This window comes from Haemaphysalis longicornis, unplaced genomic scaffold, assembly GCF_048455015.1.
Source record: "Haemaphysalis longicornis isolate Haplotype H1 unplaced genomic scaffold, Haemaphysalis longicornis Haplotype H1 scaffold_1, whole genome shotgun sequence".
Taxonomy (NCBI): Eukaryota; Metazoa; Arthropoda; class Arachnida; order Ixodida; family Ixodidae; genus Haemaphysalis; species Haemaphysalis longicornis.
This window is the reverse complement of record NW_027526203.1, coordinates 327,057,008-327,074,903: the sequence shown is the minus strand read 5'-3', so window position 1 is coordinate 327,074,903 and position 17,896 is coordinate 327,057,008. Positions and strand designations below refer to the sequence as shown.

At 47.5% G+C, this 17,896-nt stretch overlaps 1 protein-coding gene across 1 annotated transcript in view; it reads right to left on the bottom strand.

Moving 5' to 3' along the window:
* Window positions 1-17,499, bottom strand: part of LOC144151894 (cytochrome P450 4V2-like) — a 32,223-nt gene extending 14,724 nt beyond the window's left edge. Inside the window, exons 1-8 of the mRNA XM_077683061.1 lie at window positions 17,040-17,499; window positions 15,469-15,581; window positions 11,658-11,743; window positions 11,397-11,584; window positions 3,893-3,962; window positions 3,703-3,829; window positions 3,421-3,573; window positions 3,102-3,275 (exon numbers count right to left, since the gene is read on the bottom strand). Of these exons, the coding sequence (XP_077539187.1) occupies window positions 3,102-3,275; window positions 3,421-3,573; window positions 3,703-3,829; window positions 3,893-3,962; window positions 11,397-11,584; window positions 11,658-11,743; window positions 15,469-15,581; window positions 17,040-17,253 (1,125 nt within the window). The 5' untranslated portion in view covers window positions 17,254-17,499. The remainder of the gene's footprint in view (window positions 1-3,101; window positions 3,276-3,420; window positions 3,574-3,702; window positions 3,830-3,892; window positions 3,963-11,396; window positions 11,585-11,657; window positions 11,744-15,468; window positions 15,582-17,039) is intronic.
* Between the last annotated feature and the right edge of the window lie 397 nt (window positions 17,500-17,896).

Here is a 17,896-nt window from a genome sequence, read left to right as displayed (position 1 = left end):
TGGAGGAGTTTGAAAAATTAGCCCCAGCCGGCCCGGCAGTACAGTTGCTTTCCCGCGCCGATAACAGATGGCGCAGAGCGACGGCTCATTTGACCCGGGTCTTCGGTTCTTTCGCTCAGTAACTGAGCGGATCCGCTCACCGGAAGAGCCGATGAACGGGTCAAAACTGCATCCGGTTCTCCTGGCTTGAATTGTCTGCTCCCACGACAGGGGGCGCGCTGGAGGAATTTGAAAAATTAGCCCCAGCCGGCCCGGCAGTACAGTTGCTTTCCCGCGCCGATAACAGATGGCGCAGAGCGACGGCTCATTTGACCCGGGTCTTCGGTTCTTTCGCTCAGTAACTGAGCGGATCCGCTCACCGGAAGAGCCGATGAACGGGTCAAAACTGCATCCGGTTCTCCTGGCTCGAATTGTCTGCTCCCACGACAGGGGGCGCTGGAGAAATTTGGAAAATTAGCCCCAGCTGGCCCGGCAGTGGAGTTGCTTTCTCGCGCCGGCAATAGCTGGCGCGAGAGAGCGTTGACCCGGCTTTTAGGCTCCGTTGGCTCTTTCTCCATGGTTTGCAGTGCTGTTATAGTGCCTAGGCACTGTAGTGCTGTGGCTCGCCCCGTTCGACACTGATCACTGAGGGGGCGAGAAGGGTCTCCCTCTCTCCAAAAGAACCGCCGCTCACTTTTACTGAGCCACGGCTCACTCGTTCTTCAAAAAGAGCGGCTCAAAAGAACCGGATCACTCCTGAGCGACGCATCTCTACCATCCATTATAGCCTGGTTACCCGCCGCGGTGGCTCTGTGGCTAAGGCGTTGCGCTGCTGAGTACTAGTTCGCGGGTTCGATTCCCGGCCGCGGCGGCCGCTTTTCTCATGGAGGCGAAAAGCAAAAACGCCCGTGTGTACGAGATTTCGGCGCACGTTAAGGATCCCCAGGTGATCAAAATTAATTCGGAGCCCTCCACCACGGCGCGCCTCATCGCCTGCGTTGCGTCGGCGCGTTAAACCGTACAATCAATCAAATCAATCATTATAGCCTGGTTGCTTGTAGTAACGCGGGCAACGCTTTGTGTTGCGGTCTGTGCGCCCTTCGTTTGCGACGACGGCTGGCTTCCTACGTGTTTTTTCTCACCACACTCTCCCCAAAAGCGAAAGTATTGCAAGGTAAACTAACAAAACCACCTGTACTCGATACAGCCAACACCAGCCATGGCGTCGCCATTTTTGTTTTAATTTGGATTGATCTATTGACCCGTGGTGTGGACAGTGAACAAATGCAATTTTGTAAAAGTAGGTAGACTTACCTACATAAATATTATCACACGCTTATTTGAGGCAATGTATTTGATACAGTTTGGGCGTTATTCGAAGTTGTCACCTTCAATGACATTACTCCGCGGGGACGAGAGTATCGCCGCTCTCTTGCGATCCCACTTGGAAAGCTCAAGAGCTCTTGGGACGCCAGGATTGTGTTCGAGCGGGATCGGGCTCGATAGCGATTGAAATTGACATGTTTTATTTACCCCTGTCACACTAACCCTTTCAATCGCTCTTGAGTCGATCCCGCTCCAAATCAGCCCGGATCGGGTGCCGCTAAACAGCCAATTTCAATCGCGATCGAACCCGATACCACTCGAACTGAATCCTGGTTTTCTGGTTTACGTAGGCAAGTATACCTACTTTTCCAAAACTGCATTTGTACACTACCAACACCGCGGGTCAATAGGTCAATCCCACCTGAAACAAAAATGGCGTCGCCACGGCTGCCGGCGGCTGTATCGACTGCAGCTGTTATTAATAGAGCAGAAAGCTTAGCCAGTTCAACTGGATTCATCACGCAAATCGCGAGAAGACGGCACACAAGAAGCGCTCGTGTTGTCTACTTCTGTGTCACCTCTTTTGCGCTTTGTGTTATTGCTACTTCGTCTTCCAGTATTCTCGCTGTTCGGACGAATAAAAAAGAAAACGGTGGAAGCCAGCCGTCATCGCAAAACAGGGACTCACACACCGCAACACAAAGCGTCGCACTCACTGCTACAAACAACCACGCTACAACGGATAGCGTTGGCACGGCTGCAAATTCTGCTGATACTGGCTACGGCTGTGCAGGGCTTCCCGACGCCGGCCGCATGATTACGAGGATGATAACGATGATGAAAATGGCTAGAGGCTTTGTCTTTGTATCTGGGCATCGGTTGACCACAACCGATTTAGTTACGCTCAAATTGATTTTCTCACCCCTTACAAATATTATCCACTTTTAATAGTGTTCTCACTGACGGCGCCTGTAACGTGAAAACGCCGAAGTGAAAGCAAAAAAAGCTTCCGGCTGCCGGAATCGAACCTGGGTCCCTATGGTCGTGAAGTCGGCGTCTATCGGATTGCTCCACTTTCACGTAAGTGTAGCAGTTCGGAAAACATAAAGGGCAACAAAAGGATCTGTCACTAGAAAGATTTGCGTTCAACCATCGTTGCCGTTTGACAGAGGGATGCATGATTTTTCTTACCTCTCCCCTCCCTCCCTGCTCATTTGTTCTAGCTTCAATCCCATCCTCGCATCTTTTTCATTCGTTTAATCGCTCGACTGCGTACTGATCTCCTGCCTATTTTTCTTCCACCGCCACTTCTGTAGCCTCTTCGTGACCTCTATGGCCGTGAAGTTCAGGCTCCCCCTCACCTTAAATCCGGAAGCATCTGTTAACGTCATGGTCCCATCGTCCCGCCATGGTTGTATATGTATGCAGACTACGACAATATTCTCTTGCCCTATAATTTGCCGATCCCTCCGCAGTATACACAAGTTTCATCCCGTTGACTTTATATATTTACCCTGTTATGTACAAGTTCTCAGGCACCCCCCCCCCGTGCTTCAAGATCAGTGCACTGCCTCGCTTATTGCCATAGAAACCTTCCTTGAAGATTTGTGGTTTCTCTGTCCTGTAGCAGCAGCGGTACACCAGCCGTTTAGCAGCAGCGGTGCGTCGAGCGCGCTCCAAAAGTCAATCCCGTTCCCCTTCAGGTTCGATTCCGACGTCTAATTCAAAGTGTAAAACAGTGAGACTTTTTTAAAGGGAGGGAACAGCTAGATTATTTGTGAAAATATGAAACTTGCCTTTATGACGCAGTCTAAGTACTTCAGCTTCTTCATGTCTTCCAGTGTCACACTCCTTCCTTTGTCATCACCGAACACCTCGTCAAGTTCAGCGTGGACCTTAGCTTGAATGTCGCCATGGTGACCCAGCAAATACAGTGTGTATGAAGCCGCAGATGCGGTGGTATCAAAACCCTGAAGTAGAAAGCATTTTACACTCAAAACGTAATAACTGGACTTCAAAATTTTTGAGGGCCAGAAGAGCTGCCCATTTCTGCGAGATTCTTCCGGCCAAAAAGGCGGCGCTGACGAATTCTATTAAAATATGTACACTACTTACTCCGATAAAAAACGTCGCCACCTCCTCAGCAACCTCGTTCTCGGTCAACGTGCCTTCGTCAATGTGCATCCGAAGGAGGATATCTAGGAAGCTATTTTTCAACGCTGGGACTGCGCGGCCGGCCGTGTATTCGGCCTTTCGTTGCTGGATTATCTGCCGAAGGAAACGTGTTTAGGTTACCCTCGGTTTCCCTTCTTTGATACTTGAAGTGACACATGTCGGTGTCTCTTCCCCCAATGCATCTTCCCTTGTGCGTGCACTGAAAACAAAGACGGAACTAACCTTCTTGTTATAGTCTCTTACGTACTGCACATTCCTCAGAAATCCTTTGCCCGCGTCTGTCATGTAAAATACGCTGTCAGGCCAGAGGAAGACGTTGAGAACTCGAGATATCACAGCGGCCGCCAGCCTACGGGAGCAAATTTGCACAGTTTTAATGACAATTTCACTGAAATGCACGTTGAAAACTTACTCGTCAGTCCTGTGAAGAAGTCCTTTGCTTGCTACCTCTTCTTCATCGATGTTTACGCCCATGGAAGTTTCTAGCACAGCCAGAACGGAGTGTAAAACAACTGTATTCTGGACATTTACAGAGCAGTGCTAACATAGTTCACAATCTGCTAACATAGCAAATTAACAAGAGCCCACATGAACGAAATGCCAAATTACGTCATTAAATGAACTCTTTGCCTGAACAAAAACCTGCTGTTCCAAAACCAAAAGCTTTAAGTGTGCTCAACACTTGAAGAAGGGGATCCGTCTGCCTGCTGAAGATGTTCCTGATAGGGCAATCCCGATTTTTACTGTTTGGCAGGCAGCACACTGTGCGCACAAGCATTTATTTACCTGAGTGCAACTACCATGGATAAGTTACCTGCGGCGATCCCAGGCACAAAAAAATAATTCCGGCGTAGTATTATACGGGCTGGGGGCCAATCCACAGGCGCTCTCAAAATATGAACAGTGGGCACGTGCGCACCTGAACAGAGTGGTATACAGCCAATGCGTAATGCCAAAAATTACGCATGGAGCAGGAATTTGGCGCCTTACAAAACACATTGGGAATAAACAATTCTGTGGTTGTATGTTTACCCCTAGTTGATAGAGAAAGCTTCACCCTCGTGGCCTTCCTTCGTGGTGCGCGACTATCGATGCCGCGGCGGCCTCCTCGCCTTCCTCCGCCATGTGGCGGCACGGGTCACGCGCACGTCTCCGTCCCTTCCTCGCCTATCTCTCCCCTCCATCGGGCCGCTGCTCCGTGCCGGACGCTTGCGCAAAGGGGTGTGCTTTGACCTCTAGCTCTCAAGGTCAAGACTGGTCACCCCGTGAAGACTGCTTAAGACTGGTCACCCCGTGAAGACTGGTCACCCCGTGAAGACTGCGTAGTGTAGCTTTCGCTACAAAAACTTAGCTCAGCCCCACGTGCAGTGGAAAGGATTGTGATAGGAGTGGCGATTATGGATATGCAACCAGCGCCTTGGATCCGGGATCCAACTCGCGTGACAGACATCATATCTCAAATTAAGAGAAATTGTAGTTGGGTTGACCGTGTAAGGCGGAAAACTAGCAACCGATGACCCCTGATGGTAACAGAGTGGCTACCCAGAGAAAGGACTAGAAATGTGGAAAATAAGTTAACTCGGTGGAGGTATAACAGAAAAATTCGGGGGAAAGAAGGGGACTTAGCAGTGCACCCCGATCAGGGAGCTGTTCGAAGTTTATGGGAAGCGTCATTGTCCTGAAGTTTACAGATATAGAGGGTCGCTCCCCGAAGTGAAATCATATTTGGCGTGAGTGTACCTTTTATCATTTCTGCTGTCATTGTTCATACAGTTAGACTCATCATTTTTCTAATTGTTCATTCTATATAGTGTATAAGTATTCCTTTTCTGGTCCCAATTCCAGACAGCAAAATTTCGCGCATTATTCTGCCGTTACAGCTGCACCACTGACCTCATTCTCGGCAACTTTTATCGGCGATCTTCATACACCCGCGACGCGAATCCTTTAGGTGAGGGCATTTATACGTTCATCTATAAAATTTCAAGACGTTTCAGTAAGGTTAATGCGAGTAATAGCGCTCTAGCGGGGCCTCGAGACTGCAGCTTTACACGTTGATAATCGTGGGTATTGTCTTGCATTGCGTTCTTTTGTTCGCTCTACATTCTTTCCCTCCAGTACCCTTGTTTAGAGACTTCAACCTCCGACGGAATGACATTGCCAAAAGACGATCTCTCTTGGCGGCTCCGCACAGCTGCCGCGGACACATGCCGATGGCCTAAACTCACATACTAATTTTCTGATGGCACGCACCTTTGATTCAGGGGATTCATACATGCGGAGCTGAATTTCCAAAGTGTTGGCATATACGCTCACGCTTAACAGCCTGATGACAGTTAATAATATTATGAATCTCATGATGACCACACTTTGGTTCAAAGCTAAGCGGCTATAGTGAGATCGTGCTCTACGGGTAATTACGGCGCACCCTATAAAGGGTCGCCGCCATGATGTCTTTTTGACTAGCTTAGCGTGACTTTTTTCACACCGGTATTTAGTACTGCCAGTGCATTGTAGACAAGAAATAGTACATAAAATGGCGCACGAGCACTCATTCCTACCGCCGCCACATGGCTCTAGCGGACGAATGGCGGACCTGGTATATGGGTTGTGGTTTTCGACTGTAAAAAAAAACATGTGTTAGAGGCTTGTGCTAGAGACACGCGAGTAATATGAGTGTGCCAATTAACGTATGCAGTTGAGTATACAAATTGAGTATGCAAAGCGAGTAGCGAAGTTCATTCCCATCAAATGAAATTTGTTTGCTAATGTGAACTGCGGTATTTACCGGGCTGTCGCTAGTAGCACCACCATACGGCCTTCACTAAAACTAAAGGCGTGTCCCAACAGATGGCGTGCCTGCAGTGCAAACGCGGGTATGTGCCCGCGTGACGTTAGGCCGAACTTTACGCTTGTAGTTCCAATGTCGTCAAATCGTTCGTGCATATAGACGTACAATGCGTTTGACGCTGTTTGGCAAGTAATAAGCATCAGCGCAACGGCTATGTGAGGTCATAGCTGGATATGGGCCCAACAAGGGTGATGTTTTAATGCTCTTATTCATGGCAACCAAGGGAAGAAAACACTCGAAGGGAAGAGGGTTATAAGGATGATTATCATGAGAACGATGAGAGGCTATTTTCGTAAATGTGAAATAAATGCTTTCGCAATCAGTTCTTGTCCCTGCAAATTTTGTATTGTCTTCGCACACACAAACATATATATATATATATATATATATATATATATATATATATATATATATATATATATATATAGACAGAGAGGGAGGGAGGGAGACAGAGAAATAAGGGTTAGGGGAGAATGTGGTAGGTCATAGAAACAGAGAATTTGGAAAGACAGAAAGAAAGTGGAGAAAAAATGCCCGCGGGGTGGAATCCGAACCCACGACCTCCAGAATACGCGTCTGGTGTGATGACCACTACGCTACCGGCGGGACTATTTTCCCCTCCACTTTCGGGTGGTATTTATGTTAAGGTATTTTTGTTTCTGCGCTTGGGGGTTGTAGCCAGCGCCACTCGGACTAGTCGGGGTGAAGGTCCCGGTGAAGGTCCCCTTGACCCCGAAAGCAGCCTATCCCATGCCGATTATGTGAGTAATTTCCATTTCATGGTTTGGATCAGCAGATATGATTTGCCCAGGAGACACGTACTGGTATACTCTTTCCAAGACCTCGTTGCCTACCTTAAAGTCGCGTGTTGTTGTATGCTGATTGAACATTACCGTAGATTTGTTTGTGTTCATTTTTAAGCCTGCAGCCACCCTTTCGGAGCACAATTGGCAGGGCATGCACTGCAAATACATGCTGCTTTGACTGAACAGGACGATGTCGTCTGCAAACCGTAGGTGGCTGAGATATTCCCCATTTATTCTCACCCCGGTTTTTCTCCAGCTAAGGTTTCTGAACACATTCTACAGACAGGCTGTGAATAATTGGGGGGATATTGTATCCCCTTGCCGGGTGCGCTTTTATATACGAAACTTACAAGTTCTTTAATGGAGCGGCAAAGTTCCCGTGTACCCGCTGGATATATCTTCGAAGAGCGCAATGTACGGCTCGTCTACTCGGTGTTCACGTAACGCCGTTAGTACTGCTGTTCGGGGCAATAAGTCGAATGCTTTTTCATAATCTATGAATGCCGTACAGAGAGGAGCATTATACTCTGAATACTTTTTGATGAGCTGGTTAATAGCATGGATATGGTCTAATGTTGAGAAGCCTTTAACCACACCACTGTTAGTAAATTTCGGGCAAGCGGAACTACAATCAGCTCCATGCGTATGCCGGCTTCGCGACACTAGTCTGAAAAACATCGGGCGCTCATACAGAACGAATGTATCTACAAAGATCGCGTCAGAAACATTTGCACTCTCCTAAACACACCCCATTTGCGAAGAAAGTGACTGCTCCACATTAAAAGGTATTTAGAACGCATGTGAACCGTAAATCTCAGTCGTGAACGTGCTGGAAAAGCAGCGGCTACCTTGGGGAGCAGGCCGGAGCGTTCCGCGGCTGCTTTCGAAGGGGGATATGAGTGGCGCCCCTACAAGCAGCACTCGAAGCGTATTGGCGGTGAGATGTTTGAGTGGCACCCCCCGGCTCTGACGTCGGCTTAGGGCCTCGTGCCGTTGTCGTCTGCTGCACTCCGCTTGTGAGGGGCAACAGCGCCTCACAAGAAGGGCACCTTCTTTCACAGGGGTGAAAAAGGTCCCCTTCACCCCGAGTAGTCGGAGTGGCACTGGCGCACCCCCAAGCACAGGAGACAATTACCTTATAAATATCCGAGAAAGTGGAGGGGAGGACAGGCCCGCTGGTAGCGTAGTGGTCGTCGCAACAGACGCGTATTCTGGAGGTCGTGGGTTCGGATCCCACACGGCGGGCAAGTTTTTCTCCCCTTTCTTTCTTTCTTTCTTTCTTCCGGAAATATGTACCTGTTTCAACGATATTAAATGACCTACCACACACATTCTCCCCTTTGCTTTCCTTGACTTTTCTTGACTGCGTGCCCTTATTTTATAAATTTATATACATGAGCGGTGCGACGAGTCCTGTAAATGGTTCTTAATGCTAACTCGTTATGTTAACGCCTGGTACTCAGGCGCACCGTTGGTGAATTCGAAGTCCTGCTGGTCTTTTACACTACTTTCAGGGACTCACTGTTTCGCTGACAAGGTTGAAGGTCCAAAGGGCCATGAACATGTAGCTCCGCACATTCTCTATAAGATGGAAGTCCGTACGGTTTTGGGGCCAGGCATGTCACGATCATTTACCAAAGTGAGTGTTCAGTTGTTGCCTTTTGCTTTTTCATCCGTCTGTCTTTCAGTGCGCGCTCCCAGTGTGCGCATGAGGGACCGCGTAAATTGGACAAAGTGGAAGGGGCGTAAACTTACGCCTTAGAGAACGCTGATACGCACGCGAGTAGATACAAGCATGCAGCAATACGACAGAGCAATACGTCACTCTCCTGCAATGCGTGCAAGTGTACACTGTAGTTGCAGAACACACATTTCGGCACACGGCAAAGAGAAGATCTGACGCAAGATCACCGATGCCTTCCACATACTGAGGGAAGCGGATGGGTGCGTCAGCACGCAATTAACTGTGCTGTCTTCAACAGAACTTCGTTCAAACAGGGCTTCCATTACGCAAAAAAAAAAAAACAATGTTGCCTGCAGTCACCTCACAGGCCGTAAGCAATTATTTGCATTTATTTTTGCTCTCAACCTAGGTCTGTTATGTTTACTTTCTCTTGTTGTTCTGTAGAGTTACAATCATCTCTCCCCTATAGGTACTTCCCGTGTGCCCACAGTTGTTTTGTAATAATAATGAGTTGCAAGATTCTGCATGCTTCAAGCCACTCATCACACTTTTTGTCGTACGAAACCGTACCAACCAGCTCCATTTGTCGCCCGTTTGTCCTTTCACCCATCTCACTCGATTCAACTACTTGTCGCCTGGCCGAAAAACTACCCGCGTATCTTCTTGCTTCGCTGCAAATGAACTGCTGCCGGTGCTCATACATGTCCCCATTATTCGCACATAGGAAACCTCATACACAGATGTGGCCAAATATAAGCTGTAACGAAGAGTGCCAGTGTTTTCTTTTCTTAACAATACACATTTGATGTGTTTTTAAGGACAGAATATAAATAAGAAAACACCGCGTTTAAAGTAGTGTCGAGGAGAGGCGAAATAAAAACAAATACGAAAACAGTTAAAGCTCCTCAAAGCAGAACAAAAGCGAAATATTAAAAAAGACGGGCTCTTTCCAAACAGGTGGCGTGCGAACGCTGCAAGCGCGGGAAAAATGAATTGAATCAAACGACCTGCATTTCCTTCATCGTGGGAGAAGCGAAGTGCTAAAAAAAAGTGTGAAGGGGTGTGGGACAAAACAGGAGTTACGTGAAATTGGCGACATAACACAATCGTCGACATTTTCAGGGCAGCAGACCGATTCGCGGCGACGTTTTTCTGCTTAACTTCCCACATTGTGATTTGATGACTAGCAGCGAGCCGCTGTTACTTCACGACAAACCAAACGCGAGAGAGGAAAGGATGGTTTCTAGTGGTTTAGTGGCAACCCTATACAAGCCTACGACGAAGTACCAAGCGGTTTCGCCAGCTTGGGTAGTGTGAGTTGAGTCGTACTGTCCTGATCTCCTACTGCTCGCCATCACAGAGCAAAAACTCTCCCTGTCGAATTTGCAACTTGGTTTATTGCCTCACTGATGCAGATTATAAACTTAAGCTTAGACTATTCCAGAGTGAGCTTCCACATGCGACGATCCAACAGCTCGCGCAAACTAGCTCCACATGTACCGCTAGCCGACAAGACAAGAACTCACCCCCGCGTACATGGATACGTACAGTGTTGCCTTCCCTATACCGGGAAGAAAGCAGCGCTCTTGGAGGAAAGAGAAAAATAATGCGTACGTTCATTGGACGCTCTTATGATAATCCACAGCGTTATTTCGTCCCCCATTCATGTTTTCAACCTTTCGGTGCGCAAAGACTAATCGTTTCCCCGTTGATGCTTGTTGCCTTATTCGACTCACTTAATCGCAGTTATCCCGATTATCGCTCCACGGAAGTTGCCGACAGCAGAACTACTCAGTTAACAGCACCACAGATATAGCTCACGTTTCTCCAAAATATCGAGCAGGTCAGAGACCGGTCTTCTCTTTCAGCGCTTTGTTGCAGATGGAACTACGATTAGGTCAACCTAAACCGGATGTTAGCCGACGTTAACGTTCGGATGGGCTTTCTATTACAGCGGGATCACGCAGTAGGGGCCGTATAAATAGGTTACAAACCCATTTCTTCACAGTGGTCAGGCGGCAATCTGGTCAAGCAACGCACCGCAAACGGCAACATTTAGGTTTAGCGTTGGTGTCGCCGGTGAACGTAATAGGGGGTGAACGTAATCCCATAATTTGTTTTGTTGACGCATATTTGTCATATAAAAAAGTAACATCTGTGTTTTTTGTAAACTTGCGGAGGCATCTTTATGGGTAAATTGTGGCGTGATTTCCCGTGCATGCTGCGGGCTCCTGTAGCACTGTTCTCGTTTTCGCCGCACTTGCTTTAGTAATGCTACACGAAGGAGTGGTACATTCGTTTTCTCAGCGGCTACTGCATCCATCTTGACCAACCTCTTGCTTCTCGTCAGTCTACTTGCGCTTGATCTACCTTGCATATCGCGATTCTGTCAATAGCAAATATATTTCATGACAAAAGCTGTAAAGGTTTCTAAATAGCCACATGAAAAAGAAAGACAAGTGTGAGAAGCCCCATTTGGATACGCTTCTACGGAACGTTCCACACGATACAGAGGATACAAGATCATTATTATTTTAAAAAGGGTGTTTGAAATTTCTTTCTGATTGCAACTTACCAAAAAGCATGCCAAAAGCGGCAACACGTAACACAGGCAGGATGTCAAGGGACTTGTCTCCCATTGTCATCAGCTTCTGCACAACTTCGTTTGTACGACGGTTCATTATCGGAACGTAATTGTGCAGGATCTTAAAGTGAAATGCCGGTGTAAGAATTTTTCGGCGGGTCCTCCAGATGTCTTTGTCACTGAAAGAACCGAACATAGACTACATGTAGCTCCACAATAAACTCGATTAATCACTGAGCCAACTTTATTCACCTTGTCAGGACTCCATTTCCCATCCAAGGCTTCATCATTCGGTATATAAACGACTTGTTAAGATTCACGCAGCTAGACAAAATTGCCTGAAATCGAAAAAAAAAAAACAGGTCTTATGCAAACTTTGAAAGTTGAGCTTGGCGTAGATGAACACATTTTATGACCCCCGGAATTGCTTAAATGCAGATCATGCAATTTCTTTATCTTCGAATATGACTGCAGGATCCACTCGCATGTTGCGCTGGAGGGTTGATGTTCCCTTAGCACGCTCGGAAAATTTATTTCCAAGATGAGCGACGTGGTAGTACTATTGCTCCCTCTACTTTCTTTTAGTTTCCGTCGCACGCGCATGTATCAAACTTAAACCCAGTCGCGAAGATTGCTGGTGTTTACAGGAAGAGGTCTACAATAATGACACCCTGATCGAGGTTACACTTCGTACGATAACACTTCTACAAGCACGCACCTGCCCGATCACCAGCAACCGGTAGTGCATTCTAAGAAGTCCCCCTAGGGCGTCTGCATAACAATGCTCCAGAATGCCTCATCGAAGTGGCCTAGTGTGCATATTCGGTGAATGAAGAAGCCGAACATACTATTTTGGTTAAAAAATGCATGAGCGCAGAGACAACGCGCAATGCGTTCAAGGCGTTTTGCATTGCGCAATGTACCTGCGGATACGCCCTTTTCCTGCGAAGCAGTATATGTCTACCCCCTCCCCCCCCCCCTCCCCGCGAGTTTTCATTCCTGTGAAGCCGATTTACTCGGTACCTCTCCGGGGCTCCTCCTCCACGCAGCCGACCCCTCTTTCACAGCGTTATCACAATGGTTACTCCCCTCGCCACCACCGATGCCTCTTTCACAAGTTGCGCAGTAGGCCAACGGGGGCGCCACTGGGTGTAAAAAAATGGCAGCATCTCTACTCCGTGGATGATGTCGAGGTGCGGAGTACAGGGACACTAGAAATGACACCCAAGTTGCGCCTCGAGTGACATCCAATTTGCGCCCCGACCATCATTCGATTTGAGCCATGAGCTGCACCTTGATTATTCCCTAAATGAAGCTGCAACTCACGACTCAAATCAAATTTCACTTGATTTTCGCTTGATGGTGGTGTGCGCACGGATGGACGCGGACGGACATTGGGAGGTCCTAAGGTACTCCGCACCGTTACAGGCGAGCGAGTAAGCCGTTTGACCAACGGGTAGTAACTCACGGTCGTAGCCCAATGGGTCAGAGGAGTGACACCAACTCTGTCTGGCCTACCAGACACAGGCTCGAATCCTGCCGGTGCGTGTGTGTTTTTTTTTTTGCGATTGTTACTGCTATGCGCACGGACGCGGACGGACATTGTGTGGCCATAAGGTACTCCGCACCTAAAATGCCTGAAATCCGCTGGCGCTGCCATCGCCGAGAATTTAGCCGCAGCCGTTTCCGCCTCAAATTCCACCTCGCCCACTAGCTGCGGGCCCCTGCCGGTTGAAAGCAACTTGCCCCGCTGGAACGCCGGCGTGAGCACATAATTCTTCTTTAGCCCGAAAGCCATTACGAGCGGCATTGTCGCATCGACGGCCCTCGTTGACAAGCCTTTCGTAGTTCTTCTGGTGGAAGAAAAATAATAATCTTAGTCTGTCCGCATATAATATATCTTTCTCTCTCCCTTCGCCGGTGTATTTCGCGTGTACTTTGGCGCCCATCCCCTGTTGCTGGTTTAGGCGTACACACGTTGGGGATGGAGGGAGTGGTCATGCATGCACAGCAGGGCCTAATGACGCTACCGATGACATGCCCGTTGTGGGGGTAGGAGCTAATATAAACATGGGAGTCTCATGGCTCAATGCGTTCGGTCAGCTGTCCTCCGCAATCGAGCGGTTGGGGTCTGGGTTTCTGTGTTGCAGAGAAAATAAGATGCCTACGACTAGGCAGTGAAAGGGACACCGACGTGTCTGTCCGCTAGGGTAAAGGTCGAGGCCTACGAGGGGTTAATTCGCTATGGACGTACGCGTGGGCGTACGCTATGGTGGTACGCAACTGAAGAAGCGTCAGTCCGAACCGAGGCGTGAATGGGTGTGAAAGCAACTGAAAGCCGCTGCCACTACCGTTGCCGCTTAAAGCTCCAGCTGGTCGAGTAGCTGCGAATCTCTCCCGGATGAACAGCACGTGGCCCGCCTGGAACGCCGACGTGGGCCAGTATCACTTGCTCCGCTTTAAGGGCTTTCAGAGCAACATGTTCGACAGTGTCTTTCACTTCTAAGCACCCGCTCATGACCAGTTGCCGATTATGCGTGAACGGCTTGGGTGTGGACGGTGGGGGGGGGGGGGGGCGGCACGCGCAGCTAAAGGTTTAACGCCCTCACTGATGACCTGTTCATTCTATTGGCGTGATGCTTAAACTGGGCCTTCAAACAACCCGACGCGACTGGTCCGGTGTCTTGGGTTGGGTTGGCGTGTTACACAAACAGTAAGATGCCTAACACACGGGAGGGAAACAGACAGCTCTAAGTTTGTCCGCAAGGATAACGCTCGGGTCTTTCCAAATTTCCTTTAAGTAATTGGCTAGGAAGTATGCTCAGTCGCAAATTACAAACAAACGTGTTTTGTTTCGGGCACTCCGTGGAGGGCGTGCAGCTTCGCAGGTCATCCATCCGACTTCACAAAGTGGTATTGGACTAATTTTTTTTCACTCAAATTGAATGTTCGGTCAGGTCGTCCAACGAACTCCGCACTAAGCCACTCCGATTGGTGATTCTGGAGCAAGTGGGAAAGACGCCCTACTGGGACTTAAAACTTTTTTGCATCATCGTACCGCAGCCACATCTCTCTGGTAGCCATAATAGATAACCGTAAGGTTCCCATTAGCTGTAAACTGACATCCACCTCAATGCAGCCGTACGGCTACAAAGGAAAGCTGTACAGGTTTCTCGAAAACCTCTCAGTTGAAGAAAAATTCGACCTGGCCCAGGAATCAAACCCCGGATCACGGCCTATGTAGGGAAGTCGCTCTACCAAATGACCTAACAAGGAGGCTAGCCGTTTATAGCACGAAAACGAATTGATCAACTACTCGAATTGAAGGACCGGTGTTGGTTGACCAGATTTAGGGGAAATCTCCACGGTGGACTAAGTTTCTGCTAAGTAAGATTTGTCATCCACCTCAATGCAGCCGTACGGCTACAAAGGAAAGCTGCACAACTTTTTTTTCTTTTTCTTCAACTGCGAAGTTTCTGAGAAAGCCGTACCGCTTTCGTTCCTGGCCGTACGGCTGTTTTGGTGTAATGTCAAATTTTCTTTCGCTGAACGTTACTCCACCTTGGGGATTTCCCCTGAATCTGGCCGATTATACCGTAAATTCTTCAGACCCAGTAAAGCGAGTCTGGTTCCTGCAGTAAACAACAGTTCAGCCGAAGAATCAGCGCTCCTACCAAAGCACAGAACACCGCCCTTTGAACTCACCAAGTCAACTGCTGCAAAGCGCTAATTGAGCCTGTCCTCGTGAGACAATTAGTGCATCTCAAACGTAGCCTCTGTAGCCCAATGAAACGCAATTTCCTTTTACAGAAGTCACTTAGCGTGGGGCTTACTGAGACTCGTATGGTAAATTGAGCTCACACAATAACTCCCCCGTGTTTAATTGCATACCGTAACGTTAAAAATACCGCATAATCATATTGTCCACAATTAAGGTTTCGTGATCGCTTTCTCAACAAGTATCTTTCAGCGCAACAGCAGACTCAAATGGAACTAATTTTGCAGTGCTTGTCACAGTATAGAAAATCCAAGTTCTCCAGAGCCTTGGCTTTTTCTTTCTCACCTCGAAAACGATTGGCGAAATGCATATCAGGAATGGCTGTGGCCCGTAATAAGCAATTGTTACGTCCTCCTCGATGGACTTGGAAACAATGTCTTGAAGATGATTGAAAAGTTCTGCAAAAAATTACCATCAATTGGGGTAGATTAGATTATTCCACAGCAACGGTCTTCTAGAGTACCGGTTTTTCAAAACATAGGTTTGGGGTCGAAATAAGGTGAAAGGTTAATTAAAGTTTCGATAGTTCGGCATGTAACGAGTATAATCCGCACCAACGGATGCGTTAATGATAACTTTCGTATCCTGCACCAGGCTCTATCAACTTATGCGGCTATAGTAAGAGTACTTGGAAATTTTAGCCATTATTTTTCTCCGTATTTAACGGTTGATTTGTCGGTTTCAATACAAAATTGCGCGAATATCGGACAATCAAAAATTTACTCGTGGAGTAAAGAAGGCCCCCTGTTTCGTCATATACCTAAGACCAGCTCACTGAAGATGTCCGACAAGGATGGCAGTTTACCGTAAATACAAGGAGAGAATAAAAGGCGAAGAAATCCCCAGACGCATGAACGCGGCGTTCTAAATGGCTATTTTATTTAGCTTACGTGGTTACAGATTAGAAGGGTATATAGAAGGATGAAATTAACTGAAGTGAAAGGAACACGTTGGTGTAACCATATGAAGGACATCACCTGGAGGCACAGAAATTCTTGAGAGAGGTGGCAATAAGAAAGGAACCAAATGAATAGGGTGAGAAATGAGAAACGCACTTTGAGAAAAAAGTCCAAACCGCACACATAAATATCAGTATATAATAGTAGTCAATGTTAGCGAGACAAATATAAAATTTCACCACGGCTATTTTGTTTCATCGATGCATTTAACACGCCCATTACAGTTATTTGTGAATTCGAACGAGCGTACAAAATCCAGCCATCTCGGTATGCCCAATTCGGCTGTACACGCAACTCACCCCGTGAGCATTAGCTGGGTCTACTTTAGCAAAATTCACCTGCATGACTGATATCTTATGCAAACGTAAATGTAAACGAACAATCTAAACGACACTCTAATAACAGGCAATGCAAAACGTCATTCCCGCGTGCGTTGCCTAATGTCAGTCCGCATATCACATTTTCTAAGTCAAATTGTACAATAATGCTCGTCAGCGCCCTATCAAAGCCTTTCGATTTCAATGAATGGCATTCAGCGTGGAAGAGTAATATTTTGTAGTAGGCCGTCATGAGCAACACGAGCTTGTACCATCAGCGCAACTATTCTGACGCAAAATGCAGCACCGGAGACGTCCCTTTGGGATGTTCTAAATTCACGGCCACTCATACAGCCCCAGCGATTTAACCCCCGAACGGACCCGACCGACACTGGAGTGGTTCGGAGGAAATCATCCAATTAATTAGCAGGCTGCTCTTCACATGTGTTGTTATGGAGAGCAAACAGAACTGACGTAAATCCCATTTGGCGCCTATACTTTACGAAATCTAACGGAACCCATGCCGTGCATGTCATTCTTCGTTAAGCTCCAGTTTCGCAGTGATCAGCATTTCACTCACTCGCTGTGATGGGAAGACGACGGTCCATCTTTCGCAGCTTCATCCAGGTGTGGAGCATAAAAGAGAAAGGCCAACGATCCTCCACGTATGGAACGTTCCAGAGGTGATAATAAATTCGAATCCATTTGAACGCCAGCTTGCTACACAAGTATAGTGTCGCTGCCGAGCCTATTACGACGGCAAGTTTTACCGCCACTTCAACTATCTGCATCATTACTTGATGGATTATTCTTCGCTTTATATCGATGAGGGAGCTTTTCTTTCTATTTTTCGTCTCCAAAAAGGGCGCTTAATATTCTTCGTAAAACGTGGCACACGTAAAAAGTGTGGTTGACACCCTTCTTCCTATAAACCTGACCGAGTGGTAACAATACGTCTATGCAGAAAGGAGCCTTCCGGATAACCAACGATGAAGACACCCGTCGCAATCATCTGCAAGGAATAGAAGGTCGGCTGGTGTATCGGTGCATATTAGACACGGAGCCAGATTTCGTGCCACTCGCCAGACAATAGATTCTACACGTGTGTTCACTCGGCCGTGAATCTATCGGCCGCCTGTGCGTCATCATGTGTCGCATATTCCTTCTTTCGGGGAAGCTTCATTCTTGCAGTTTTCCTTTCCTATACTTTTGTCAATCTCTATTATTATGTTTGAATTTAATGACAAAGAATGCTACCACTTACAAATAAACTACCTTTGTTTTGGCCTCTTCGGATTGTCCTTGTTACGAAATTTCAAGAACCCGCGAAACCTTGGACCCAATCATGCTTGGAGTCGAACCTGACAGGAAGCTGGTAGAACTATTTACCATATCGGTGAAAAACAGTATGACATACACATCCACATAAATAAACTA